Source organism: Zonotrichia leucophrys, chromosome 11 (genome assembly GCF_028769735.1).
Source record: "Zonotrichia leucophrys gambelii isolate GWCS_2022_RI chromosome 11, RI_Zleu_2.0, whole genome shotgun sequence".
In the NCBI taxonomy this organism is placed as follows: domain Eukaryota; kingdom Metazoa; phylum Chordata; class Aves; order Passeriformes; family Passerellidae; genus Zonotrichia; species Zonotrichia leucophrys.
Window position 1 is genome coordinate 7930092 of NC_088181.1, and position 27857 is coordinate 7957948.

General features: G+C 44.3%; 1 protein-coding gene across 2 annotated transcripts; it reads right to left on the reverse strand.

Annotated features, from left to right (window-relative positions):
- Positions 1–553: 553 nt before the first annotated feature.
- On the reverse strand, positions 554–27748 carry PDPR (pyruvate dehydrogenase phosphatase regulatory subunit). 2 transcript variants are annotated; one of them, XM_064723559.1, is made up of 18 exons: positions 27339–27748; positions 26652–26948; positions 24249–24382; positions 23164–23245; positions 22909–23072; positions 21804–21925; positions 20895–21012; positions 19366–19515; positions 16224–16416; positions 14342–14466; positions 12533–12688; positions 12301–12434; positions 11766–11914; positions 10368–10480; positions 9940–10034; positions 9230–9319; positions 8775–8957; positions 554–7892 (listed from the first exon to the last, which is right to left on the reverse strand). In XM_064723559.1, the coding sequence occupies exons 2-18, from the start codon at positions 26876–26878 to the stop codon at positions 7488–7490; spliced, it is 2640 nt and encodes an 879-aa protein (XP_064579629.1). In that variant the 5' UTR covers positions 26879–26948; positions 27339–27748; the 3' UTR covers positions 554–7487. The 2 variants fall into 2 exon arrangements, with proteins under 2 accessions (XP_064579629.1, XP_064579628.1); XM_064723558.1 differs by having other exon boundaries at positions 26652–26951.
- Positions 27749–27857: the final 109 nt, after the last annotated feature.

The window sequence follows — 27857 nt, forward strand, 5'->3', positions numbered from 1 at the left end:
TTGCCTGCACCCAAACCTGGGCATCGGTGGGGTCAGGAGAGGAGGGAAAGGGAATGAGAGGGTTGCTGGGCCATGAAGATGCTCTGCTCTCCCCTCCTCTCCTGGGCCAGACACCAGCCCCCAGCTGTGGTTACCATCCCCTCACTGGGGCAGGAGAATGACTTGGCCCCGTGCCAGCCTGGGTGCCCAGCAGCAGAGCCCCAGCACAACCCCTCCAGCCTGAGCCCAGCAGTTGGTGATGCCACTGCTCACCCAGACCCCACATCCATGTCCCAACCACCCTGGACCCTAAAACAGAGGCTCTGGTCCATGCAGCCCATGTCCCTGAGCCCCGCCACAGCAAAGGGAATGACTTGAAGGGCATAATTTTGAATGTGAATACAGGCAGAGGCGGGGAAGGGACTTCCCCAGGGTGATGCAGCAGGCCTGGAACTCACTCCAGCTCCCAGGGCTGGACCGTTCAACAAGCCTAGTGTCCCTGCAGGATCCCACCCACACAACCAGGGGCATTTGGATTCTGACACACAATGGTCTTGTATAACTAACGGCAAAATTCAGAAGTAGTTAAAATGCCTCTTTATTAATATACAAACCTAGCAACATTTAAGCCAACCAAAATATGAAATGAAATCAAGCATGATATAAATACAGCATACATGACAACATGGCCTCAGTGGAGAGCAGCAAACTCACCCTGACTTGTGCGCTTGGGAACAACTGTCCACGTCCTCTGCCGCGGGGTCTGGCAATCAGAGCAGCTCTGTCCCTCCTGAACCCCTCCAAATCCAAACTCAGCAGAGGTGAGACCACTGTTCCACTTGAAGGAAGAGAACCTGGCATGAGCCTTCTCTGACCCCACGCTGCAAAGGGATTCAAGAGCCTCCCTGTGCTGCTGGAGACAACCTGCTGGCACCTGCTTGCCACGGCCCTGTGAGGGCAGAAATGGCCATAGTGGATGGGCAACCATGCTGCTGACATTGCTCCTTGTCTGTCCCACCTCAGCTACATCCATTGCACAGCACTCACGAACATAAGGCACTAGAAGAGTGTTTTCACAGGCTCAAACTTCAGTTGTTCTTAAAATTCCAGCAGCAGCATGCATCAGAAATCTTCCCAGCCCTTTTAAAATCTGGTCTCAGGAGACAAAAGCATGAAGGGGGGGTTGGATGAGTGTCCTGCTGCAAGCCTGACCAGGATATGCAGGAGAACCTGTCAAGGACTTCAGAGATACTAAACTGCCTCTGGTTATACTGGAAGAAGTGAGATCTATCCCACTACAGGAAAAGGAGGGAATTTTAGCATGGAAAAACCTTAGTGGTGCCATGGTGAAAGGCAGCAGCACAGTTTTTCCTCCAAAGCACACAAAATGGATCAGGTCCTAGCTGGGATGGCTGACAACTCCCAAGTATCTGCTCTGCTTGTAGCAGGTGTCAAGGATCTGTGTGGGAAGATCAACTGTTACCAGTATTAACAAATCAGTAAATATTAATGTGAACACTTTCTTCATTATAAAGCACTGCTCCTCTTTGTTGAGATTCCTTATTCCAAGCAGGTGGAATCTCTAACAGAGCATCAGCCCAGCGTGCCACACCTGCAAAGCAGCTCTGCCTTGTGCTGCAATCCAGAAGCCAGCCTGACATCAGTAATGCAGCCCAGCTTGGAGACAAATGGGAGATGAGAAGTCTCAGAGCCATCTCAGCAAACACGACAGGCGGTAGCAGATCCCCTCCCCTCCCGCTCCTCCTGACTCCTGCCTGCAAATGTCAGCTGGTACAGCAGGGAAGCTTCAGGCAGAGAATTTTGTTTCCTTTAATGCAACAGGACACCCATGGAGTACTCTACACCAGCCCAGGCTTCTTTAGAGAAAGAAGAAACCCATTACACCAGAAGGAAAAAGTGAATAAATCCATTTTGAGGGGGGGGGGGACAAACAGGAAGGCCAGCAGCTGGACAGGCACAAGGGCTCCCAGCTCCATACAAATTCCAGTCTCATACTGCAATAGCAGCTTCCACCATCCTCCAGTGCTTGCTCACAATTACCATCTCTGGGTGCACAGCACACAGCTTTCCAGGAAGGAAATCAAATGGCAGGCACAGCAAGTGCCCAAACACCTCACCTAAGGCTTTAAGGCATTTATAAATATTAATTCTTTTTTCCTCTCTCAAATGTAAGGACTACTCATGCCAAGGGCTAAAAGCATACTGCTACACCATAATACTTAAGGAAAGTTTAAAGTGCAAAGAAAATTTTCAAATGCTTTTTAGTGACAGCTTGAAGTCATCAGATGACACCAACCCCTGCCTTTCTTGAGTTTTGTTCCATGACTGCTTTTTTTTTTTCCAACAGAAATTCAAACAATCAAGTAAGAAAAAGTTCATTTAAAATAGGAAAACATCCCAAAATAGGCAGAAATTATTCTGACCCAGTATTATAATAAACTTGTTTGGGAAGACAAACGTGAAGGTTGTGAACATTTTGCTCACCATTACCAGCAGCCAAAAGCTGTGTGTTAAATAAAAATTACTTCTGTCCTTGCAAGTAACTCCCCATTCCCCTGACACGGGAACTACCTCATTTTTACAGATCTCTTCCCAACATATCACCATTCTGTTCAAACTTGCTGGAAGGATGAGGTTGGTGATGTCAGTGCTGTGCCTTTACAGCTACAAGAACGTAAGGGAGACAAAAGTGCTCCAGGCAACCAAGTGCACACAGTCCCCACTTCTCCTGTGTGGAACCACTTCCTTTATCCCAATGAGGAGGACAAATGTGTGCTGGGAAATAAATGCTAATGCTGTCCCGACTCTGCCTGGAGCCAGGGCTCTCACCTGTCCAGCATCAAGGCTGCAGAGGAAGATGCTCCCCGAGCTGGGAATTGAAGCTGATCATCTCTCCAAGGCTGGGCTTAAGGAGCTGAATAATGAGCAAAGGATCAAACCTTCACTGCACCTCTCCTTCCACCTCAGCTCAGGCACTCCATCATCCCTCCACCAATTTTTATTTTGCCATGCCTCACTCTCTGACGGCAAAAGGACTAATGCACCCAGCCACCTGAGGAGGAGACTAAAGAAGTGTTAAGGACAGTGGGAAAATCCTGGCACAAGGAAAGGGAGATTTATATGAGGGGATTTATAGCAGCTACAAACCTGCCTGGAGTTCTGATGTTGGTAACAGCACCATCCAAAAGTTGAATAAGTTAAATTGATGCAGAGATACAGATCTAGGGCCAACCTGGCTCCGATGACAAAACATCAGGTAGAAGGAAGAGAAGAACCTTGTGCATGAGAAATTCTACAGCAGAAGAGTTTGGAGGTGTTACAGGAAAAGTAACATGATCAATGGCAACTCAAATGCAACAGGAGAAAGGAGGAATCCAAGCCTACACCAAGATGTGGAGATGCAGTGGAAGTTTTACACAACCTCCTTTCTTTGCTACAAAATAAGAAACTGTTCAGCAAGTCCTATCAAATATAGATACTGGAGAAAACAAACAGAAACTAAATCTGGCAAAGACAGATGTGAAAATGACTGTAGCACATCCTCCTGAAACAGAAAACATAATTCTAGAAGTAGACTATTAATTTTACCCTCAGATTGTTAAATATGAACCATATACTCCTGCTTTTCTAGTACCAGTTTAACTCAAGCCCTGCATTATTCACTCAAGGTCTAACAAAACAGAATAACTTAGGAAGGGACACATCAAGGTTAAGACAATATAATATCTCTGTAAAAATCATTTAATGGAAGGAATTGCTATGTCTTCCCTAAGTTCCCCTGATGGCACTTGGGCAAGCCAGCCCTCCCTTGGATGCACATTTAGATGGATTCCCTGGCTACCTTCCCTGCAAAGATGCCTCTATGAAAGGAATCTACAGGGCTGCTCCCATTCTGGACAGCAAGACTCAGAGAACTGGTAACAACCCTGTCACTGATACACGAGGTGCAGAGAGCAGACCTGCAGATGCTGCTCCAGCACAGAATGAGGCCATTTCCCCTTCTACTGCCACAGAGAGAGATGCTATTTTTGTGTTTCCCAATCCAAGGTTCATAGTCTTACTGTGCAGAATGAGAACAAACCACCTTTTATAGCAAAAAGCATTTTAAGACAGTTTTAATGATGAGAATCAGGATGTAGAGTTTTGCAGTCCCTGTTATTTACCATCTTAGATGTAAAGACTATGATACAGCAGCTTCAAATACCTGATTTTTAATTTTCTAATTTGAAGCTGTATTAAAGGTAGTAACTCTTCAACAGATTTAGTTGTTCTTTTTTTAGGCACTCTACTTTAATCATCAGATAAAGGGATTAGAGTCTTACATCACTGCTTAATACCTCAAGATGAAAACACTACACTAGAAGGATGTTCCTCCAACTCGGTATCACTATTTTAAAACGTGATCCAATTGTCCTCCTGATGGGTGTTCAAGTTGGTAAAGGCAAACTATTCTTTACATTGTAAGTTTAAAAATAGCCACACCAGAAATTAAATCGACTAAGCCTGAGCAGCAGTTAAAGACCTCTCAGGTTCTGATATAAAACAAGAAGAGAATTCATAGCAGGGAAGGTTGGAGTAGGCGTTAATGAGCTGTAAGACTGACAATTACCAAACCACCCAAGTCTCAAACAGCAAACACAGTGTTACACAAAGTGTTGCTATATCTACCATCATGGTGGAAAACTATTTCCACTCTCTATTTTTGGTATGGAAAAGTCAATAGATCTAGACATAAAATAAACCTTCCAGACATAAAATAAACCTTAGCAGACATAATGACAAAAGTAGCTCATAAAGCACAATTTTACTGTCAGAACTGCTGGAGAAGAGACATCCGTGTATGAAAAGTTGCCTGAGGAACTAGCAGGCACCATTAAATTAGGGAAAAGGAAAAAATAATCACAGGAAGAATATAATGCAGCTGGAATGAGTGGTTGGTAAAGGACAGCATGCTCCTAGCTTTCCAGTTTGGTCTTAACTAATTCTAACTCTGCAGAGAACTGAACAGCTCAAGCTAAAATCCCTCTTCAGCAGTTTCAATACAAACTTCAGCACACCTTGGCCCTATACTTGGCCTTCTCCTGAAGGAGTATCATGCCTTACTCAGCTATAACAGATGGTCAATAAACCCTAAGCAGAAGGGCTACTCCACATCCTAAATATCACACACAAAACTCTTTCTTTGTTTGAATGCCTATTTCCATGGATAAGGAAGGCAAAGCAGTGTCCCATAAAACCAACAGAGAAGGACCAAGGTCCTCCCTGGTACACACGTCCAGCATGGGAACAGTGGGATCATGGTATCTCTCTAAGTAGAAAAGATATGCAAGTAATTATAGAGTTTAAACTGCTATTAGATGCTTTATGAACCTTTCATTTAAGTGATTAATTCTAACATACCAGGCAAATTTCAGTTCAGAGAGGAATAATAGGGGAATTTGGCAGAAATGACAAGCAGGCGGAATCTCGCCTACAGCAGCTGCAGAGAGTACTCTGAGCTGCCAGATCTCAAAAAGCTGCCCCAGTGTGGTTACTCCTTTTCAGAAACTGGAGAACTCTGCATCTCAATTCAGAACTAGGTTTGAAATCCTGGAAGAAGCCACACATTTCAGTGGAACTCACCCCAGACAAAGGAAGGCATGCTCAGAGAAGTGATATCTACATTCAACCTACTATACCATATGCTCAAATCCTAAATTCCCTTACAGTTTCCTGAACTGGCAGCCACAGACCCAACTGAAGGCACAACTTAAAGCAACTAAAGCAGCAGAAAGCAAACTTAAAACAAGAATCAGGGGAACTTTTGGGCTCATATTTACACTACTGATGCTCACCATTTAACTGGAAAATAAAGTGTCCCAAAGTGGTTTTAGACCATAGAGAAAGTGTTCACATAGCTAACGGGGCAGACAACAGTGCAAGGCTGTGTTTGAAGTCCAAAACAGATGCTGAAGCAGAAAGACCATGAGAAGTATGTGGTATCTGAGGCAGGGAAAACAATTAGCAGATCTTTTTCAAGTAAATGAAAAGCGTCTTGGCTTTTGATTGTGCTCAAAATATGAAGAAGATGATGCAAATGTGCACAAGGCAATTCAGCATTGCCCCATTTCTTTACCATTTACCATCAGTGATTGAACGGGCACATTTTGACACCTGAAGAAGGGGTGAATTTCCAGCTGCACCATCTGGAATATCTGTATGAGAAGCCAGATGCAAAGAGCAGTGCTGAAGAAAAGCACTTTATAATCCCACTACCATGCTCCCTTTACTCCCTTATTCAACCCCTTCAGCTGAGGTACTACTGAGAGACAAAGAAATACAACAGATTTGAGGAGGAAAACAGAAGACAAATTCTTGAGTCCAGCAGGAGCTGCTGAGACCTTTTTTCACCATCAAGGGAAAACCCAGTGTTTCTCACACCACAGGTGAGACAAATGCTGTGTCTTTTCCTACAATTTCAAAATAACCACAGGCAGCTAAAACTGCAAGAAAATATCCCCTCCTGCTGCTCAAGTTCCCCAAACCAACACAAGTTCTCCGTGAACCTTGCCAGATGAGTTTGACCAAGTCACATAAACAAAGTGAAAGACAATCCCCAAAGAGACTGTATATTGTGCAGCTTAAACAGAAGCAGCATTTCAACACTGCTATTTAACATTAAACACTAACATCTATCCTTGTTAGAAATCTGTATTCTTGCTAATAAAAAAGAAAAAACAACATTCCTTTATAGAAGTGAAATGCACATTTTGATCTTTGACTATATTTATAGAAGGCCATTTACTTTCAGTGACCCCACACAAAAAAATTCAATCCCACCAACAATGCACTTACCAACACTACTGTCATCTCAATACTCTGATGTTAAATCTACTCCCTGCTAGGGAAAAACCAAAGTGGTGGACAAAGGAGGGCAGTGACAGGCTGGGCAACACCAAAACCTGTCTCTAGGCTCTAGGCTGTGCTCACACAATGCTTTGTCTCATGCCAGTGAGGTAGCTGATCGTTCTATTGCCGCGTGCATCGACACACCAACCCCTCTAACACATGGGATGTGGAGAGCAGGGTGAGGTCAGCCATCACCTGAACCACAGGCAGCAAAGACCTGCTGTCCCATGCCTTATGCTGGAGAGGAGAGAGGAAGGGTGCAGTCTTCAGAGATTCACCCCAACCCTTCCCATCACTAGAAGGCCAGGGCCTTTGGTGGGGTTCACTCCTACACAGGCATCCCTGCACGTTCAGCACTGTGCTTCATCCACTGGGGCACGGGGGAGCCTGGCAAGGGTTGAAGGAGGGAGACAGACAGGGTTGGGAAAGCTTGAAAATGAAAGTTTTAAAATATACAAAATGTAACACACTGGAAAAAGTTTAAAAGTTGCAAGACAAGAAAGGAAAAGAAAGAAATATATGAAGTGAGGAGAAAGGGCTGGAAGATGGTGGGAGAAGACTCCAGCTTGGGACAAGGAGCAGGTCTAGTCTACACAGCACTACTCCCTCTGGTAGCCACTCAGTTCCACGTCATCCTTGCGGCGCCGCTGCGCGAAGAGGGAGCTGAAGGGGTAGAGCTTGGCCTTGGCCTGGAAGCGCTGCCCGGCAATGTCGATCTCGAACTCGCCCTGGTTGATGAAGTCAGTGGTCACCACCAGCTCCTCTCCCGTCTGCTCGTCGAAGTGGTGCACGAAGCCGAGGCACACGTGGCGCTCCAGGGTGTAGCTGTAGGCACTGCTGGTGGTCTTGCCCACGTAGCGGCCGTTGCGGAAAATGGGCTCCCCCCACCAGGGCCAGAGGTCCATATCCGTGTCATGGTCCTCGAGAACGAACATGGTAAAGCGCTTGTACACCCCGTTCTGCTTCTGTTCCAGCAGCACTTCCTGGCCAAGAAACTCCATTCCCTGTGGGGAAAAGGGAGCATCAGCTGATGTGAGGGACACAAAGTGTGGCAGCTGCTCAGCTGCAGCACAACAGGCTGCCGACAAGGGCAATTCATGCCCTATCAAAATGGGCTGCCTCCATACACAAGAAGCCCAGCTCAGATAGCTTTTCTGTCATGTTTGTTGCTCCAGATGTTAAAGCACACAGAAATATTTGTGTAGCTGGTCTTTAGAAAAAAAATAATTCTAATTTTCACTCTAGTGAAAACCATGTCTCCATTCCAGTTTTTGCCATTTTTCTTGTTCCAGAAAACTACCCTTCTTTATAAATCATTGGAAAACTGTCACTAATATGAAATTTATGTCCTTAGTCATTATATTCTTTTCTTGCATCAATACAAGCATTTGTTTTGGCTCATGCAAAGATGGAAGAAAGAAAACAAGACGGTGATAGCAACAGCACCTGCTACCACAAAAGCATGATATAGCTCTACACTGTTCTACAAACTCCCCTCTTTTATTAAAAATAGAGAACACCTGTTATTGGTGCCTAGTCTCATATTTAACATCATTAAATGACACCAGGTGCACAGGCTGGCTTTTGCTTCATCAGATTAGGAAAACAGTTTAGAGAAGCAAGAATTTGAGCATCTGTAAGGTACAGAGCACCTCTGCCACATTGGGCCCTGCACACATAAGCAGCATCAGGCAGAGGTCACTGGGAATGCTGCCTAGGTAGGAGGAAAACAGAGCAGTTTTGTATTTCTAGCAGCCTGCTGAAGTACAAGAATATATGTTACAGCTACTGCACACAGCTCCATAAAGACACATCCATCTGCTTGGCTGGCAGCCTTTCAGTCCAGTTCTGCTCTCCCACCAAACCCTGTGCAGAAGGTGGTGTACCTTATCCAGCTTGACCTGGAACTCGCGTCCACACTCCATAGGAGTAGTAAAAGCATCCAGATCCTGGCCCCAGAAGGCAAAGAACTTCTCAATGCGCAGGCTGCGGAGCGCGTAGTACCCGGCGTTCCGGATGCCGTACTTCTGCCCCATGTTCATCACCTCGTTGTACACGTGCAGGGCATACTGCAAGGGAAGGGTGAAACACACACTGGCACCAGGAGAGAGCAGCAGCATCTGGCACCACCAGGAATGCCACTGTCCCCTGCCACCGAAGCACGAGAGCTCTGCTCCACTGCAATGCAATATTAAGCAGAAAAACTCCCCCTGGTGCCTGCAGGCAGCTTTCCTGTGGTGCAAATCTGACATCTCATCACCCGGAGTCAACTTGGAAAATGTTTCCGATTTATGCATGCAAGCAATTGCTTTAATTAGCTCAGGCTGCAGTGCACTCTTACCTCTATGGGGATATAAAGCACGAAGCCAGGTTCTCCTGTGTGAGTGATACTCATGACACGGATGCCATTAGCATAGCCCACGCTCATCTCCTGCAGAATCAGAGGGGGTGAAATCATCCAAACTGGAACACAGCACACAGATCCAGAAGGAGCACAATGCATAACACATGCACACTGCCCAGACCTCTCTCCCCTCTGCCACCTGCACATACTTGCAACAAATTTAAATTTCCAATTCAAATAGTGATGTCACATTATCCAAACTTGTTAGTCATTTCTTGACACTTGGCAACAAGCCCTGGAACTAGGTCAGGACACAGGTTGTATTCCAGATACAAGACAGAGGTTGAATAGCAACTATCTGCTCAGCCTTTAAACAGGCTGATAGGAGACAATGATGTCAGAGTCCCCAATCCCAGCTGCCCCTCTGACAGCTTCATAATTGATTATATGAAACATGCCAAGATATCAAATGGTGACAAGTCTACAGTGAGAGGAATACTGAAAACAAATACATATTCATCTATACATTTAGAAAACACAATCCAAAGACAAGTGAGCCTAGAGAGCTCTTTACCAACCTAGCTCAGTAACTGCAGCAAACCTTCCTGTATATCTTAATTCTCCTCCAATTATCCAAAACATTTTTCCTGTCCTTCCATCCATGCTTTGAAAAACCTAGCAGAGTGAGAACAAAAGAATTCACTCACCTTGCAAAAAAGAGAGGGGAAGTGTTCTGCAGTCATTGGGGCATAGGACAACTCTGACAAGACATCCACAGCACGGGGGCCAATCAGATTGAGAGCTAAAGAGGGGAACAAAACAGCATTAGGATGAGACTGGAGAAGTCTTGCCTAGTGTCTAACATGCTGCTCCAATTCTGAAGCCTTATTGAACCAACAGGTGTGTTTACATTTAAGAACAGAGGAGAAAGTCATTAAACTCTCTCCTGACAGCCCACAGTAAAAGAATACTGTCTTCTAGCTCATGGTTTGCCAGAAAAGTGTCTCTGAACTGCTGTTTTCATCTAAATGTTCAGAAAGGAGACTAAATCACAACTCCAGGCACTTTAAACAGCAGGAGACCCCATTTGTGATTTTGAGCTGTCTGAGGAGGTCTGCTTTTAGTGATTTCTTACCCGTGTACTTCCAGGTCACATCCTCTAGGACCAGGTTGCTGTCATCAGGCAGGTGGTTCTTCAGCCAGGCCCAGCAATGAACTTGTTGGTCAGTAGGGGAAATCATGAAGAAGCTGGAACAGACAAATCAAACCCAAGAAACAATGAAAGAACAACCACAAAGTGAATCAGCTCATTCTTCATTCATCAACTACTCGAGCCATTCAGCAGTTTCCAAGCTAACAGAAGATCAAAACAAGCTGGTTTGTGAAAACCACAGCTCAAGTCTCTGGATCAATGCCATTACATCTGTCATGAAAAGAAATCCCCCACTTAAGCATTACCAGTGGTCTGGCGACAAGAAGTGACTACATGTGGAACACAGGGAATTCTGCAGGAAGTTGACAGACTATCTCAAAGGTCACAACTGATTTGAAAAAGGGACTTGCAGCTTTTCACCACCAGTGATTCTCTTCACTCTGACAGTCAGAGTAGAGATGGTTCACACAGCAATTTCTTGTTTTAGCAGAAGTCTTTTCACACACAATGGTGGTTATTATTAACAGTTTCCAAAAACAGAACTCCACTTGATATGGGAAAATGAGCTGCTTGTGTGTGTGTCTGATACAAACTGTGAGTTAAAGTACATCAACATCTGTAGAAATCACTAGGCAAGGACAGAAGCGACTGGTTTCACAGAGAGGACAATACTTTCAAGCAATACATGAATGCAGACAGAAGTGGAAGAGAAAGAAAAGCTGTTTCTAATTTAAAAAGAAGCAACAAAATGCTTTCACACCAATACAGTGGAAACACACATAGAAAACCATCCAGAAAAATAAATCCAACACTCAGCTGGGACATGGCTATGAAGTTCTTAAAAGCAAGAAAGCTTTCATTGGATGCCAAAGAGAGCCCAAACTGGTGAGTCTAAGGGTAAAATCCCGTGATCATGTCAGCTTGCATGAGCGAGCACAAAAGAATGATAAAAGACTGCAGAACTGAGAATTAGAGTACATATACTGCAATGAAAATTGAAATAATCAAAAAGCATTTTCAATGCACAATTCTAGTAAAGACTTTGGTCAGGAGTTAGTATGCACTTTAAATGGTTACCTAACTTAAACTCCAGTGACTGCTAAAAACAATTTGCATCTCAATTAAGAAATTAAACTTCTAAAGGCCTAATATTTTGAGGAAATCTATTTTCATCTGTAATCCTGGAAAAAGGCTTATTTTCCCCAATGTTTTTAAGTTCAGAAGCTCCCTTTCACTTGAGTTACTGAATTAGGAATACTAGTGGAGAAGTGAGACTTTTTAGTTCAGGGTGGTGATGAAACTTTATGGTCTCCATGAAGAAGCCCTTAAAGGCTCAGACACCAGAAGGGGGATGGCTAAAGATGCTGTCTGCACACCCACCTGCGCTTGCTGAGCCGGGCTATGCTGCAGTCATTCTCATACCCTCCTTTCTCATTAAGCATTCCTGTATGCACAACATGCCCAACTGGCACATCCAGGTCATTTGAGAAGAGATACTGCAGATACTCCAGGGCCTGGTCTCCGGTGGACTACATGAATCAAAAGGAAGAGAAAGTCAGACAAGCTGCCTGAGCAAAACAAATCCACTGGGGCAGCTTAAGATCGCATCAACATCCTGGCCTAAATTATTTCAATTTGTGATGATTGTGACACTGACATCTCGAGCATAACAGGACACAACAGTGCCACAGTGCTGGAGGTCAAATTCTATGTATAGACTAAGATGATATTTCTATAAACTGGGCCCTTGACAGACAAAACCCAACCTGTGCTAAATACTGTGGTACCACCTGAATTTAGCCATACAGTGTGACTTCCTCTATCTATCCTCAATAGGACACAGAGTTTTTTGCAAAAGCAGACAATAATAAACTAAAGGTCACCTCTACCAGGTGGTCCCTTCCTAGGTACTTACACTTATTTCAAACTTGGTAAAAGATGACATGTCAATAACACAAACTGCTTCCTTACAGCACTTGACTTCAGCACCCACAATATCAAACCAGTCTGGTTTGTAAAAGGTTTTGCTGTGATCCAAATCCAGCAGATCTAACACAAAGAAAAATCAAAGGAAAAATTATTAAACTAGATGAATTAAGACCTTACAGAGACCAACTGGGAAGCACTAGAGGAAAATATGATCTCACCACTCCCAGGCGGGACAAAATACTTGACTCTCTCAAATCCGTGCTTCTCCATCCAGCGGGCTCCCTGCGCGTCCAGGCGGTCGTACAGCGGCGACGTGCGCAGCTGCCGGCCAGTCTGGAAGTCCCAGCGGGGAACCTTCAGATCATACATGAGGGCTGCAATGGTCATAAAGATCCTTTATTAGGCAAAGTGATTATCTTTATCTAAACTTCTCTTCTAGATTATCAGTACTTATTAATATCTGAACCATTAATAAACTCCCTCAAAACAGCTCCAGCCTTCCTTTTCCTGGTTTTGAAAATCCACAAATCCGTTTTGATCCTTTTATAGCTCTTCAAAATCAGAGTAACAATATTTGCACAAAACACTTATATTTATAGATACTTATGGTCTCATGACAGTTCTGTAAGAATAACAAAAACTCTATTTTTCATGAAGTCATGCTGACTAGCATTAATTATGCAGGATTCTTCCCTGGCAGTGCACTATATCAGATATTTTGACAATGCTAATGCTGGGGTAGAGAGCGCATAGTTACAAGGACCATCTCATTTGCCTTCTTAAATAATGGCAATTCAGCCTTTTGTAATCATTGAAGCTTTTCCAAATGGCTTCTCTGTCTGTTCAGCTATTAAAGAATATTTTTATTTAGAAAACAAGTTACCCTAAAACATTAAGCATTCTCCTCAGTTATCAGTGGAGAGTAATAAATTAATATTTATAAAGTAGTATTCAAGCATTCTTAAGATTCTACCTAGGTCAGAAACTGCTTAAAACTGAAGATAAGCCAACTAACTCTTACTGAACACTTCCATAATTTCTGTCTCATAGCTAACAATTTAATGAATTTATTGACAATATCTCAAATTGGTACTCCTGAAAGAGAAGGTATTGGGAAGACTAGATTAGCATGGGAATGTAACACTTCAAAAAGGGAATACATTGTTCACTCTGTAAAAACTAGAGGGATACTGTGGCTATCAGAACTGAGGTTTGTATTGGAAAGCGACTGCACAATAATGCCACGAGTATAAAGTGATTTTTTTTCTGGGAAGAAGGTCAAAGCAGCATAAGGTTTTTATTCCCCAGATATAGCAGGGCTAGGAGGTTTACTCAGCTTCTCTGCTTTCACCCGAGCATATGTTTTTAGTTTAGACTTGGTATTCAAGTAATTGTTCCTGTTATGCAACTTGTGGAGCATTTCATGCTTCTATTTCGAACTTGAAAAGAAGTCATCCACAATATTCAGACAATATGACAGATATTCAAACAACAGGAGGAAACAAAGCATGGCTTTAGACACGAAAAATGGCATCTCTAATCTATTCTGCAAGGTATTTATCACAAACTTTGACAGGAGAAAGCACTATGTCTACGAAGACTTCTGAATTATACAAGATAACTGGGTCACCCAGCCATAAGTTGGAAGTGAAGGTATTGCCACACAGTAATGATGTGCAAAGAATAACAATCTTTGAGACAGTGTAACATTCCCAGTTAAGACCTTGGCATTGCTTTTTTAGGCTGAAGTCCTACAGAGACACATACAAATTTCCCTATATCAGAGGCAAAGCACAGAAATAGCAGAGAGCAAGGTACCAACAGCATTTTTTTAGAAAAGTTAATAAGAATGTTGGTACAAAAAAACCCCTCATCATTTCCTCTCTCCTGGGAAGAGGCTGCATTGCCAGGAAGGAGGTCAGGAAGAAGGAAAATGTTTCTCAGAGTGATAGCAGAGGAGAGACAGTGTAGCAAAGGGCAAAAACTTGGACAGCCTGGCCAGAGCTAAACACAGAGACCTCACTTACGCATGACTTCCATCACACGGTGGCGGAGGAAAGTGCGACTGCTCTGAAGGGTTCCAAACCGTTTCAGATCCAAGGGCCAGACATTTTCCGACGGATACCCATTTACTATCCACTCTGCCAGGTACCTGATGGAAGAAATAAAGACAGACTGAGATATCAGCCAATGTCTTGAAGTCAGAAGGAAAGCAGTTTGGACTTGAGAAGTTCTTACAATAGCGAGAGAGAAGACATGTAACATGGTATTCTAAATACTAGCAGAATCTGGAGATTCTGCTTTGTAAAATGCATCCACCAGATCTCCAAATTACTAATTGCCCATTAGGATGAAGCATACAGGGCAGCAAGAAGTTCAGGGTATGTGCTAAATTAAGCCAGAGCCTTGACAGGTAACCTGGCTGACACTGTGTCAAGTGCTTGGGTTCTGATACAAAAAGAGGTGCAAATTCATTTCAGATGGAGTTTAGTGTTTCTGCTTTCTTATTTCTCATTGCCTGGTGTAGGCTCAGCCACAAACTACCACTGACAGCATTCATTTAGCACGAGGGGCCAGCCAAGTTATGTTAAGCTACACTTCCAGCAGTGAAGGAGGAAGGCATTCTCCAGAGCTAATGGACACAGGCAACTCAGAATTTAGCAGAGCAGAAGGTTCTGTTCACAGCCAGCAGACAACAAAACAAAGGGGTTTGGAACGGATCATGAAATGTTACATTAGCAAGCTAAACTGTTTATTTTGGGGCTGTAGCAACAAATGAACAAACAGTGCTTTTACCTCCAGAAATTACTTTGATTCTTAAGGGAACCTCACTGAAAAGATTCTCTGTATTTCATGTGACAACAAAATAATAATTATGAGTTGTTTCTCTGGTGAGTTAAACTATTAGACAATAGACAAACTAGTGAAGACAAATGTAGATACTAACACCAGCATGAAAAACAAGCAGTTTTTTAAGAAGGCTGTGTGGCAGAAGGAATGCTCAGTCACCAAAATTAAATGGCAGTCAGAGGGAGAAATGATCGTTCAGCAACTTTGCTGCTGAGATCACATTTAAATGCCTGTCTAAGAATCTGCATTAACACAGGAACTGGATTTTCCTGAGAAATTATTACACCCCTAGCTTACTGTAGGGGACAGTCTGAAACTACTGTCAGCACTGGCATCACATACATGGTGTTTCATCAGCAACAGATTCACACTGCTTTCAGAGGAATTAACTGCTGTATCAATTTGATTGATCTAAAGACTTCAATCTAATGATAAAGGGGATCATGAAGCATAGGAGATGAGGGAATATATGCTTTGCTAAGCTTTTAGCTTTACCATCTCTTAGTGGTAGTTTAAAAAAAAACCATACCAGTTATAGAATCATAGAATCACAGAATAACCTGAGTCGGAATGGATGCACACGTATCACTGAGTCCAACTCCTGGCCCTGGACAGGATAACCCCAACAATCACACCAGGTGCCTGAGACCATTGTCCAAATGCTGCTTCAACTCTGGCAGGCTTGATGCTGTGACCACTTGCCTGTTTCAGTATCCAATCACCTTCTGGGTGAAGAACCTTTCCTAATATCCAACCTAAACCTCCTCTGACATAGCTTTAATGAAGCTTACTTGATCCCCAGCTGCTAAGTGAGATGTGATGCCAGAGGAGAGATGTGCAGGACAGGAGGAGAATCCAACACAGGTTTTAAAGACACACTGGAGAACATGATCAGAAAACAGCAACTGCTCCTCTCCTTCACTCAGGTCAGAAATGAAAGAGGAGCCTTTGTCAGAGGAGATGACAAATACCAACCAGAACATTCTACACAGGAGGATCATCTGTGCAGTCTCTTGGCTAAAGCCTTACTTACACACACAACAGAGATAGACCACTTACTTGCCTGCTCCCCCACCATAGGAGATGCCAGCTGAGTTCATGCCAGCCAGAACGAAGTAGCCTCGAGCAGTGGGCGACTCTCCCATGATGCATCTCATGTCTGGGGTGAAGGACTCTGGGCAATTCACCAACTGCATGATCTGCAGAGCCTCCAAACCCGGCATCCTGCGCAGGAGGGCACTCAGAAGTGGCCCTAGGACCCAAGACAAAGAGAAAAATAGTCTCAACACATTTCAGCTGCTTCAGGTGGAAACTGCTTCCATGTTTTGATAGTCACAGGAGAAATGGCTTATTTGCTGGAATTACACTACTCAAAATAGATCACACAGCATACAATAAAAGCAGCCATATTGATCCAGAGCAAGAGCCCAGTATTATTTTCAACAGTGCAAGAGCACTGCTCGGTTTTGTTGGGGAAATAGGAACAGACATCAAATAGATACACAGTGAGGAGTACAACCAGGGAAATGTATAGGACCCTTGTCACATGCACTCTGCAAACCTCCACCTATCATCAGCTCAGAGGATTTCCTAAAAATTTGGTATATTTTTCTGTATTTAGAAACCCGTAAATTGGTCTCTCTTTTAAGTACTAGACCAGTCTCTTCCAGCCTCATGAAAAAATCTAACAGACACAGACAAGGAGTCCCATGTGTTAAAGTCTGTTGTATCAGGAATCACTGCCTTTTGTTTCAAAACTCACACTCAATTTCTTTTTATGCCTCCTACCATTAGAAGAGACAGTGGTCAGGAATCCCCCTTCCAGCCTGTCTATCCCACTCCAGATTCTATAGACCTCTCTTTATTTCCCTTCTGTCATCTCCTTTCCCCAGCCCACTCAGTCACTCCATTCCTGGAAACTATTCCAAGCTTTGATAAGTCTCTTGCTGCTCTTCCACCAGACCTTCTCCAGCCCTATGATACTCTCTGGAAACAGGGAGCCTAGAACAGGAACTAGCATCTGGCAAAACAAGGATTTAGTGTTGCATAATGAACAGTTTTCTGCTCCTTTCCCAGTAATGCCTAACTTGTCTTTTGCTTTAACTGCTGCTGCACTGATGTCTTCACAGAACTAACAGAACTAATACAACCCCTCAAGGTGTGTTCAAAGCCCATCATGTCACATGGTGAAAACAAGACCATCCCCACACACCCATGCATTTGTGTCACTTCACATTTATCCTCGTTGAATTTCCTCACTGCTTCACTGCCCAGGCACGCTGGAAAAGTCTTTCAGCAACTCTTCACAGTCTGACATTTGAGAGCATTAATAAATGGGTAAGGTATCTACTTGGCTTTTGTTGCCCAAAAATTACCTCTGCTTAGTACTCCAGATAAAAGCCCTCAAGATTCAGCCCTAAGAACACTCCTGAGCTTTATGCACAAGCAGTAAAATATTCAGATTTCACATCACCTAAGAAGCTACAAACAGAACTGACCCATTCTCTCTCTTCCCTCTCTCAAGCATTAGAATTCCAGAATGAGAGCCTGGTGTTACAGGCTATTTTTCTATTGATAAAAAGAGAGATCAGTGCTAGATTTGTTCTCCTATCTAGCCCAATTTAAGCAACCACACGGACTATTTTAAAATCAAAAGGTGTTCCAACGACAAAGATCAAAGCAGTAATACAAGAGCTCAAATCCCAGGAACTGTGGCCCTAGAAAAGGATCAAATACTGCCTGAGTTAGCTCTGACTCTGCTCAACTGTTCAGCACATTTGAACGGATAAAAGGGCAAAGCTGGAACATAGCATGCAGCTGCTTCAGAAGCTTGGGCAATCTGGGGGTGCCAGCAAGCAGTGCCTTTTCATTTTATCCAAATGAAAACCAAAAATGAAGTGGGTGCAGAGCTTGAGCAACTCATTACTGAAGCTAATATCTTCAAGCAAGTCTTTAGGCATCTAGGGATCTAAAAACCTTTAGCATATGCCAGCACAAAACAGCACCCCATCCTGGCTTCACCCCCTGGAGTTTAAACTTGTACAGTATCAGTATGTGTCTCTCAGAAATCAAAGTAAAATTATTCAATTTAACTTGAAGCACAGCTGGAAGAACATATTATGACTGCAGAAAGAAATCAGTGAAATTCCATCCATGCCTAGGGTCACAGAGGCATGTGTATTCACAAGGGATGCAGAGAGCTCTGATAGAAGGGAAAGCTGGATTCCTGAGTACAAGGCAAATTTGAAGATGAGAGGGCACATAGCAACTTCCCAGGTATCAAAGAGGCAGGAGTGGTTGGGGAAGAAAGGGACTCACAGATCATGCTATGCTCTTTCCTAGAGAAAGAGCCCTCCATGTAAAAATACATGCAGAATATAAACTCAGAATCAAATAAAATGAGAAAGACAGAAGAGTTGGAATATAATAAACCACTGTCAATGGTGGGACAAAGTCTGGGAAGCCACAATACCAACTTCTGTCCACAAAGCAACTGCCACTGATAGAAATGCACTTGTCAGTCCCTGATGGAGAGCTGCAGAAATAAAATACCACAGCTATGTGGCAGGTCAACAGTGTTGATCCACTGTGTCACAAGAGGAGCAGCATGTGGCACTGACAGTCAACAACTGAAATGGCAGAGCAGTGCTGGGAAGCTGATGTAGTACCTTGCTGCTCTAGAGGAAGCTAATACATGCTGAAGATTAGAAGGTGTTTTTAAACATTACACATGTATCAAAGAATCACAGAATCCTGGAATGGTTTAGGTTGGAAGAGACTTTAAAGCTCATCTCATTCCAACCCTGCCATGGTGGGGACACCTTCCACTAGACCAGGGTGCTCCAAGTCCCATCCAACCTGACCTTAAACACTGAGCAACTTGTGCCAGTGCCTCATCACTCTCACAGGGAAAAATTTCTTAATAATACCTAATTCTGCCCTCTGTCATTTGGAAGCCATTCCCCCTTGCTCTAGCCCTCCCTGTCAAAAGTCCCTCTCCAGCTCTCCTGTAGGCTCCCTTCAGATACTGCAGCCCTTGGTAAAGGGTTTTTCAGCAAATTACTGACAAATGAAGAGATGAGTGAACTTGAGAGCACATTCATCTTTCCCACAGATCAATGACAGCTGGCACTGCCACGAACTCTGCCTTCTGTTGAAGCACATGTTTCACTGCTGTGGGAACCTCTCTTCCCTAACATACCAAAATGATCCCAGTCTTCCTGAAGGTTCTGGATCTCCAGCTGGTTCCGTCCCTCCGTGAAGAGAGGTTTGGGGTTTTTCTCAAAGCCTCCTGAGAGGATGCCACCCTGCCAGTTGCGTATGTAGATCCTGCCGTCGGGGTCCACAACAGCTGCAGAGGGAAGGGAAGAGGTGAGAAGGGAATTGAGAGAAGGGGATCTGTCTCAGGCTGTTGTCCCACAAACACCAATGATGGAGGGCTAGTGACACCCCAGGCCAAGCCAGCAGTCTCCCAGCACGAGAAGGGACAGTCTCAGCTCCCCAGCCCCATGCTGTCACACCATTCTGGGTCTCATGTGACACCCCTGTGAGCCAGTTTAGATAAACCACTAGCTCCCACCACAGCCATGCACGATGTTAACTTCTGGACAGCACAGTAAACTGAATTAAACCTGAGGAGCCCCAGCAGGACAGTGCTCCCAGGAGTGAGAGGACACAGGAGGGATTCAGAATCCTTGTGGCACTGAGAAGCTATTATACTGCCTTAGTTCCCCTGAAATTGCACCCAAGACCAGACCTTCCACCAAGACATGTCCTGTCCTGCCCCTCTTTCCCCTCCTATTCTAAGAACAGCTAAACTGTAACAGATCCAGCTTACTGCAGGCCACCAGCACAAAGAAGGTGGGCAGCACTGGGGTGAGGACAAACACCAGTCAGGACTGGATTGCTCCTTCCACTGGTAGTGTGCCAACTTGAAGTATTTATGTTACTCCACCTGACATGCTCCACAGCAATTTTTGCCATGTTCAGAAAAGCTGAGAATACATATATGTGAATATATACATACATATATCTATATATATATCTACACACAGAGGTTTTAATTCATCAAATAAAAGTGAAGCACTTGGACTCCATCCAGAGATCTCAATTCCCTGGACAGTGTCTACATTACTCACTAGAAGCCAAAAATCTTGCCAACAACTGAGAGTAAATAAGTAAAGCTTTCTACTTCTCAACCACAGTTTTCAAACACAAAAGGCTTTTTTTTAAAAGATCAAAAAGCTAGAACGTGGGGGAGGAGCAATTACCTCAAGTGTTTGGTTGCCCCTACAGCTCATAGACATGTAAATGCCATTGTAAAGCCTTAGCTTCAGTTGGAGGAAAGGAATAGATGGGCCATTTGGGGCCAGCAGCCTGCAAGGAAAACATAGTGCCAAGGCTAGCACACTCTCCAGCCCAGAAATGCAACAATCCAAGACTCAGGCACAATTACTACTCGAGCTAGAGTCAAGGTCATTCTCCTGCTAAGCTGATGAACTCTCTAAGTCATTTTCTGCAGGAAAAGCTTCCCCAAGAGTAAAGAAAGATATTCTTTCTACCACTGAAAAAGGATATTCAAAGCAATTCAGAGAGAAGGACTTCACAATCCCAAATGAGCTGAGGACCGATAGCCCGAGGTTGGCCTTTTTGTCACAAAACACAGGTCACCTTGGAAAGGCAGGTATATAAATTCACCAAGAAAAGTGAGAGGAGCTGAAGAATCCTTACTTGGTAAGCTGTTCGACAGAGGCTCCTGCAAAGGATGTGTCAGGAGGTAGAAGTGTTCGCAGGCATGGACTGGGATATGCACTGGCTCCTCCCCAGAGTGGCCCAACTCATAGGCCCACTGAAACCAAAAAAGTGCAGGTCAGGATGGAAAAGGAAAAAAACAAAACAGCTTCAGGAAAAGAGCAGGACATAAGCACCTCTCTGATTTTGCTTTCATAAAAGACCAAGATTTGGTTCAGACCCTGGGACATTAAACAGACAATTTTTTTCTCTTTTCTTAGAATTTGAACTGTTTTGGATAAAGACTAGAAAAGTGGGGCCCCAATTCAAAACTAAGAAGTACCAGTTTACAAAACAAAAGCAATATAAGATCTGTAGACCAAGTCAGTACTAGGTTCAGCACCTAGAAGCAGAATAGTCAGCATTTAGGTGCCTGAACTAAGATCCTTTATTAACAAGGGGGACAGCTCCTAGCTGAGAAACTGCAATTATCAGGTGCATTTTCTAGCAGAGAAGACATCACACTAAGGAGTAAAAACAAACAAATTTTTCATGAGGGAAGTGAGAAAGAAGGGTCTGTCTCCCTAACAGCCAAAGCAAAATTCTTCCTGTCAGAAGGGTGAACCTCCCAGCAGAGAGACCATGGACAGAGCGGTACCAACAAGCTGCAGGTACTGCTCAGCAGGTTAACACCCAGCCTCTGGTGCACTGCAAATAGTAAGCACTGCTTTTCCTCCTTATCCTGCTGGGATAAGCTGATGAGTAACATGATTTGATCTACTCCAGCAAACCAAGCCAAAGCACAAACCATTAAAAATCCCAAAAGGAAAACAAAAAAAAAGAACCAGAGGGAAGTGCACGTATTCTTAAGCAACAGAAACAAGAAAGAAAAGATTTAAATAATTCAACCTGGCCAGCACAGTTGACGAAGAACTCGCACTGAATCCTTCCTCTGTCAGTCTCCACTCCGGTCACTCGGCCCTTCTGGATTGTGACATGACTGACACTCGTCCGCTCGTGGATCTGGACACCTGGAGGGGATCACAGTCAGCATGCCATCAGCCTTCTTTCTAATGTGTCAGACTGCTAGCTTTAAAGCCTTACACTCAACCAAAATGCTTATTTTCTCTTGGAGACAAAATTTCTATTCTTGACCCAGTAATTCTTAAGCAAAACCCTATTATTTGTAAAACATCAGATGTACAATTTGTACAGGCTGAGACTGTGAAGAGCTACAGTTTATCTTCCCGTGTGACAATCTGGGTGATAAATAGATACCCAGTATCAACAACATAAAAAAAAAAAAAAAGTCCCAGCTATAAACTTCTTTCTATTACAATTCCTTTATGCAATAAATTTGTAGTTTCAGATGGCATGACTGGTTCTCTTATGGGAAATAAGTAATTTTGTGGGGAAAAAAAATCTATAAGCAGTATGCAATCAACCTGGGCTAAAAGAAACTGAGAGGTATCTTCCTAAGCAGCTTCTTCTGATCTGATGGACTTTCATCCTTAATGATCTTTATTTCCTGTTACCTTATTTAACCTTTCCCCCGACTTTTAAACCACACACTGGTCAAACAGCATTTATTAATACACTTCCAAACCTATTTCCAAAGCACATGTGCTCAATTAAATACTCTACAAGGCTCAGCCACTCTTTTTCATTTGTAGGTAATTAACTGTTTTGATGTGTAATTATGAGTCAATTCTAGGAAGGAAAGAGCGCATGCTTTTTCAGAGAAATATGTAACCACTAAGGACAACAAACAGGTGTAAATATGTAACCACTGTGGACATCAAAGAGGTGCTTGAGCTATCCCAGGAAACCTGTAAACATTCAGCACATAAAATCAGCCTGCTTTTTCAGAAATAAACAGGTTTAAAGAATCTGAACTTCACAGAAATACAGAATTTTGGTCTTCAGGGCTCAGTTAGAATATCAAAAGAGATGCAAACAGAGAGAGAAATGCAAACATGCAGGAGAGCACTCTATAGATAAAAAAAGCTCCTACCATTCCGTGAGGCAGCAGTTGCCAGAGCCAGACTCACGTTGGCAGACGACACGAGTGCATCTTCTGGCACATACATGGCCCCCACAAGGTCATGGATGTTGATCAGTGGGTGGAGCTGTGACACTTTCTTTGGGCTGATAATTTCACATGGTATTCCCATTACACTGCCACAGAACACAAGAAACACGATGTCATTTGCCCTGCAGGAGAGCTGGTGCACACAGAAGCTGAGTTGGATGTCCTGCTCATACGTACTTCAGCGATGAAGCAATGCGCTTCAGAGAGATCAGTCGGTCCTGAGTCTGAGCCAGGGAAATAGAGCCTGTCTTCATGTACCCTATGACAATGACCAAAGTCAAGTCAGATTTGGACAGGATCTTCAATTCCTTTCCATCTCAGACTCACTGCTTTAATATAATTGCAGACTTGTTGCTTCCACTACTCAGGAGCCTGGAAATCTCATATCCTCAAACAACTTTAAACACTTATGAGCTAGTAACTAAAAAGTGCATGAGAAAACTTTTTTAAAAAAGCAATTTAATTTTTAATTGTGTTCTTTTCTACTTCATATACTCCATATACTTTTATACTGTTTATTAAAAAAACCCTGAATTTCACACATGGTAGCTATTAAAAGAGAGAGAAGTTGAAAGTGATCTAATGACTACTCAGAAGAATAAAACTTCATCAGCTAAAAGCAGATATAATATCACTCCAACACCTGCACTAAATTAGTATTCATCTTAATTGCAGGCATAGTTATGAACCTCTATTGAGGTATTCATTTGTCTGACATACATGACAAGTTCTTATCAGAAGAAAACTTCTAGTGATCAAGTTCTTCCTATCAGGTACATGCCCAGACATTTTGGAGGGAGAGGGAGAATCTAAACATAATCTTTTTTTGTTATTTTTGGGGCTAGACTGCACTAAGAGACACAGCTTTGCCTATGCTTCAGTGCTCCTGTTAACCACATTTTCTTTTTGAGAAGTGAATCAGTGCACAGAACAAGCCAACTTGCTGCAGTCACTGCAATATATTTTCCATGTCCTTGTGAAAATTCCTTGTCTGCCCAAGTTGCAGACAACGTGCAAACTGTCACAATTTGCAGGTAGTCTGCCTTCAGTTTGCCCATCTGATATTCTTCTCTCCATTCTGATTACACTGGTGACATCACTTTGCATCTGATTAGGCCCATATATATTGTCTTTGAACAGGACTTTCAAGCCTTAAGATGCTGTAAAACCACAGACAGTGTGGTTTTACTGCTTATTCACACATATTTCAGTGTCAGTACTTCAGTTTCCCAAAGATTACTCCATTCTGGCACTTTCAGTACCTGTTTGCACTCCTGTCTCCTGTTCCAGCTGCTGGTAGAGCTTGTTTGAATAGTGTGCCATCTTCAGCTCTATGGACATGGGCCTGGCTGTGCTCACAATGCCAGCACAGAACCGAGTGGTGCCAGCAGCCAACCTGCAGGAGAAGGTGCAGAGAAGGGCCATGATCACACAGCTGCCACGTACACACTCCACACCAGGCTGCTCCAGCAGCTCCACTGGCAGCACAAACCACACAGCAACTTCTCCCCCAAACACATCAGAACTACACTAAGCTGGATGATGCAGGGCTGACACAACCTCCAGAATGATATTCCTTTCACTCACTTTTGAAAACACATTGCATTCCAAGACAATTTCTCTTGAACAAGTCCTAAAAACTGACATTTTTCAAAAAAAGCACTTTCTGTAAAACAAAAATAAAATCTTACACTTCAGTTGAGCTGCCTGATTCTTTCCTTCTCCAAAGTAGGATTTCCGTCAAATAAAAATTAACTTGGTTTTGAGTCCTGCATCTTTGAAGATTACAGTATGAGCAAGTCCCTCTCACTCCATAACAACTGCCATAGACAGACACATGTTTCTTGTCCCTTAACCATTGAGCAATTTGGTGAAGAGCTGCTCTAGAGACAGAAACCTACACAACTCCATGCAGCATGGACAGGGGAAGACAAGGCAATTAGATTTAAGCATCTCCCTTGCAGCCTGCTTCCACAACAATTCCAGGTTACCTTTGCTGCTGCTGAAGCCATCCTGCATTTCTCCATTTGACACAACTGCTTTCAGCCTAGCACATCTATATTCTCTCAGTAACTCAACCTAAGATTCAGTTGGGTAAGGAATATTTGCTACACCCCTACTCAACAACAAGCCAAAGAGCTGAAGCACAGTCTGGCCATGCTGTGCTCCTCATAAGATATTTCTGCTACTGCAATATTCCTCCTTCTCCTTGAGCATGCACAGACTGAGCCTACACAGCATCTTAATTCACTGCAGATCTTTAATGGGCTGTTCAAATCCTGCTCCAAGGTAGCAAAAAAGACATTCCCTTGCAAACACAGCCCAGCACCCCACTTTGCTCAGAATCACTCCACCCATAAGGTCTCAGATGAGAATACCCAATTCCTTTTCTTTGCAGCTAGAAAGAACCTACTGCTTCCCAGCCACACAGACTCCAGGAACCACAGCTAATTATTCCTGAAGGCAGTATCAGGTGGGAAGCTCTGAAGCAGATGATAAATATACAGTCCAGCACTTACTTAGGGCATTAGAAGTTGCTACCTCTTCAAACCCTAAAGTCTCAGTGGCATCTCATGCCCAGGATCCTCAAACTGCTTAATTAAATCACCACAAATGACCCTCAGAAATGGACATCTAAAACAACAGGGGAAATGCTGGGATGCACAGCTTTCAACAGGAACTCTGTGCTCTGCTACAGAGAGCTGACCAAACTCGCTGAGGGCACTTCTGCTCAGCCAAACTGTAACAGCCTTGGCTATTGTACAGAGAGCCACTAAATCCTCCAACAAAGTGGATAATCTGAGCATTTAACCAGCTTACAGGGTGATGTTTTAGTGATGCCTGCTTATAACCTCTTGCAATCTCTGGAGCTTTGCTGGCTGTGTAATGCTTTAGACACACACAGCATCCTGCTCTGAGAGGTCAACAGGGGCTGAGGAGTAACGTGGATTTTTAGTTCTTTTAAAATGGTCCATCATCTTTGTCAGCTGCATTGTTTTACATGGTCACCTGTGATATCAGCAGAGCAGCTAGATATCTCCCAAAGGAACTGTGATGCATGGAAAACCCACACCAGAGCAGAGTTCTCCTGATGGGAACTGCAGCACATGCAGGATGCTCACTGGAGCACAGTACTGATCACACCCCATTGTGTCACCCCCATGCTGCTCAGGGCACTGTGAGGAGGTAGAAGACCCTGGAGTGCAGGAGTGAAGTAGAGGGAAAAAAAAAGGTGGTGTTTTAATGCTTGCTTTTTGTTTCTCACTACCTGAATCTACTGTAACTGTCATTAAATAAAGTCATTATTTTAGATTAATTCTCCCTAGGATAAGTCTGTTTTGCCCATGGCAGTACAATCTCCACATCTTTAACCTGATCCACAAGTTCTCTTGCTTTAATTTCTCTCTGTCATGCAGAGGGAAATGGCATAGCTGCATGGGAGTTTGCCATGAGCCATGGCCACCCCACCACAATCACACAAGGGATACTATTCACCTTGCAGAGCAGCCTTGTGCTTGGGAAGGGGCAGTAAGCATTGTTATTAATGTTCTGCATAACCTTATTTCCCCCAGGGGAAAGGTGAAGAGATAGAAATAACACATTACAGCAGATATTGTCCTGCATAGAAATTTTGCTTTGTTGGGTTTTTAACCAGAAATCCTTACCTGCCCTGCTCAAGTAAGACTATATCCTTAAAGCCCATCTTGGAAAGGTGATAGGCCACAGAGGTGCCCATGATTCCACCACCACAGATGACAACCTGTGCCTGTGCTGGCAGGGAAAGCGGGTGAGGCTCTGCTGAGGTGGAGGCGCTGCGCTGGGAGCCGGTCATCCTCCTCCATTTGGGGTGAGCCGCCCGCCACTGGATATCGGACAGCAATCGGAGAAACATCCCGGCTGCTCTCTGTCCCTTCTCCTAAAGCACCACCTAGACGTGCTCAGATGTTACCTCAGCACCACTCCTTCTAGGAAGGAAAAGATGAGACTCACATTACCACTTATGACACACAGGGCTGGCAGCAGGACACATCACGTGGTGTGCCGGGTATAAGTGGACATGAGAAAGCTGATGAGCAAACAAACAGGAGGGCACTTACTCCTGAAACAACAACCTTGCCGTTAAGATTCAAACTTAGACCATGAAATAGGAACAGAGCATTACCCCTTTGGTTTTGACACAGTGCAACTTGACAATGAGCAAAAAACCAAACGAAAGGTGGAAAAGCTCTCACACCAGTGACAAGGAGAGCTGAAACGGCCATCAGGCACAGATCATGCTCTGGAATGTTTCCGAAAGCCAGAAGTCATTAGGGCACAAATAAGCTTGATTATTAACGCTGCCAGGCCTTTACCTGAAGAAGGAAACGAAGTCTGTGGTCAGAGTAACTGGCACAGGGCACTGGAGAGGCCCCTCCGGGAACAGCTTTACCACAAGCTTTACCCCAGGGCCTTGCTGCGGCAGCTCCCCCAGCAGCAGCAGCACCGAAGGTTCCCCCGCCCGCAGACTCCGCTCCGTGCCGGCAGCCTGAGGGACCGGGGTGTCAGGGCGCGGGGTGTCAGGGAGCCCCGGGCCTGGGGGCCCCCGCTTCGGCCTGCTTGCCCCCGCCGGCGCCCCCGCCCCCGCGCTGCGGGGCGGCCGGGAGGGGAGTGAGGGCGCGGAGCGGTGCCGGTGCCGGGCGCGCCGGGGTCGCGGAGCGGGGCCGGGCTCGGCGGGGCCGCGCCGGCTCACCTGGGCCAGGGGGAGGCCGGCCTGACCTTCCGCGCTTTACGGCCGCGGCCGCCGCGCGACAGCCGCCCCTGCGCGTGCGTCACCCGCCCCGACCGGCCCCGAGGGCGTGGCCAAGCGAGGCCCCTCCCCTCGCGCGTCCCCT

Excerpts from the sequence above, each read along its gene's own strand:
- PDPR (XM_064723559.1), bottom strand. The coding sequence starts at position 26,878 with ATGTTTCTCCGATTGCTGTCCGATATCCAGTGGCGGGCGGCTCACCCC. Across the intron at positions 16,417-19,365 it reads GGAAGACTGGGATCATTTTG|GGCCACTTCTGAGTGCCCTC; the intron begins GTATGTTAGGGA and ends CTTGGGTCCTAG. Across the intron at positions 12,435-12,532 it reads TTTTGTCCCGCCTGGGAGTG|ATCTGCTGGATTTGGATCAC; the intron begins GTGAGATCATAT and ends TCTTTGTGTTAG.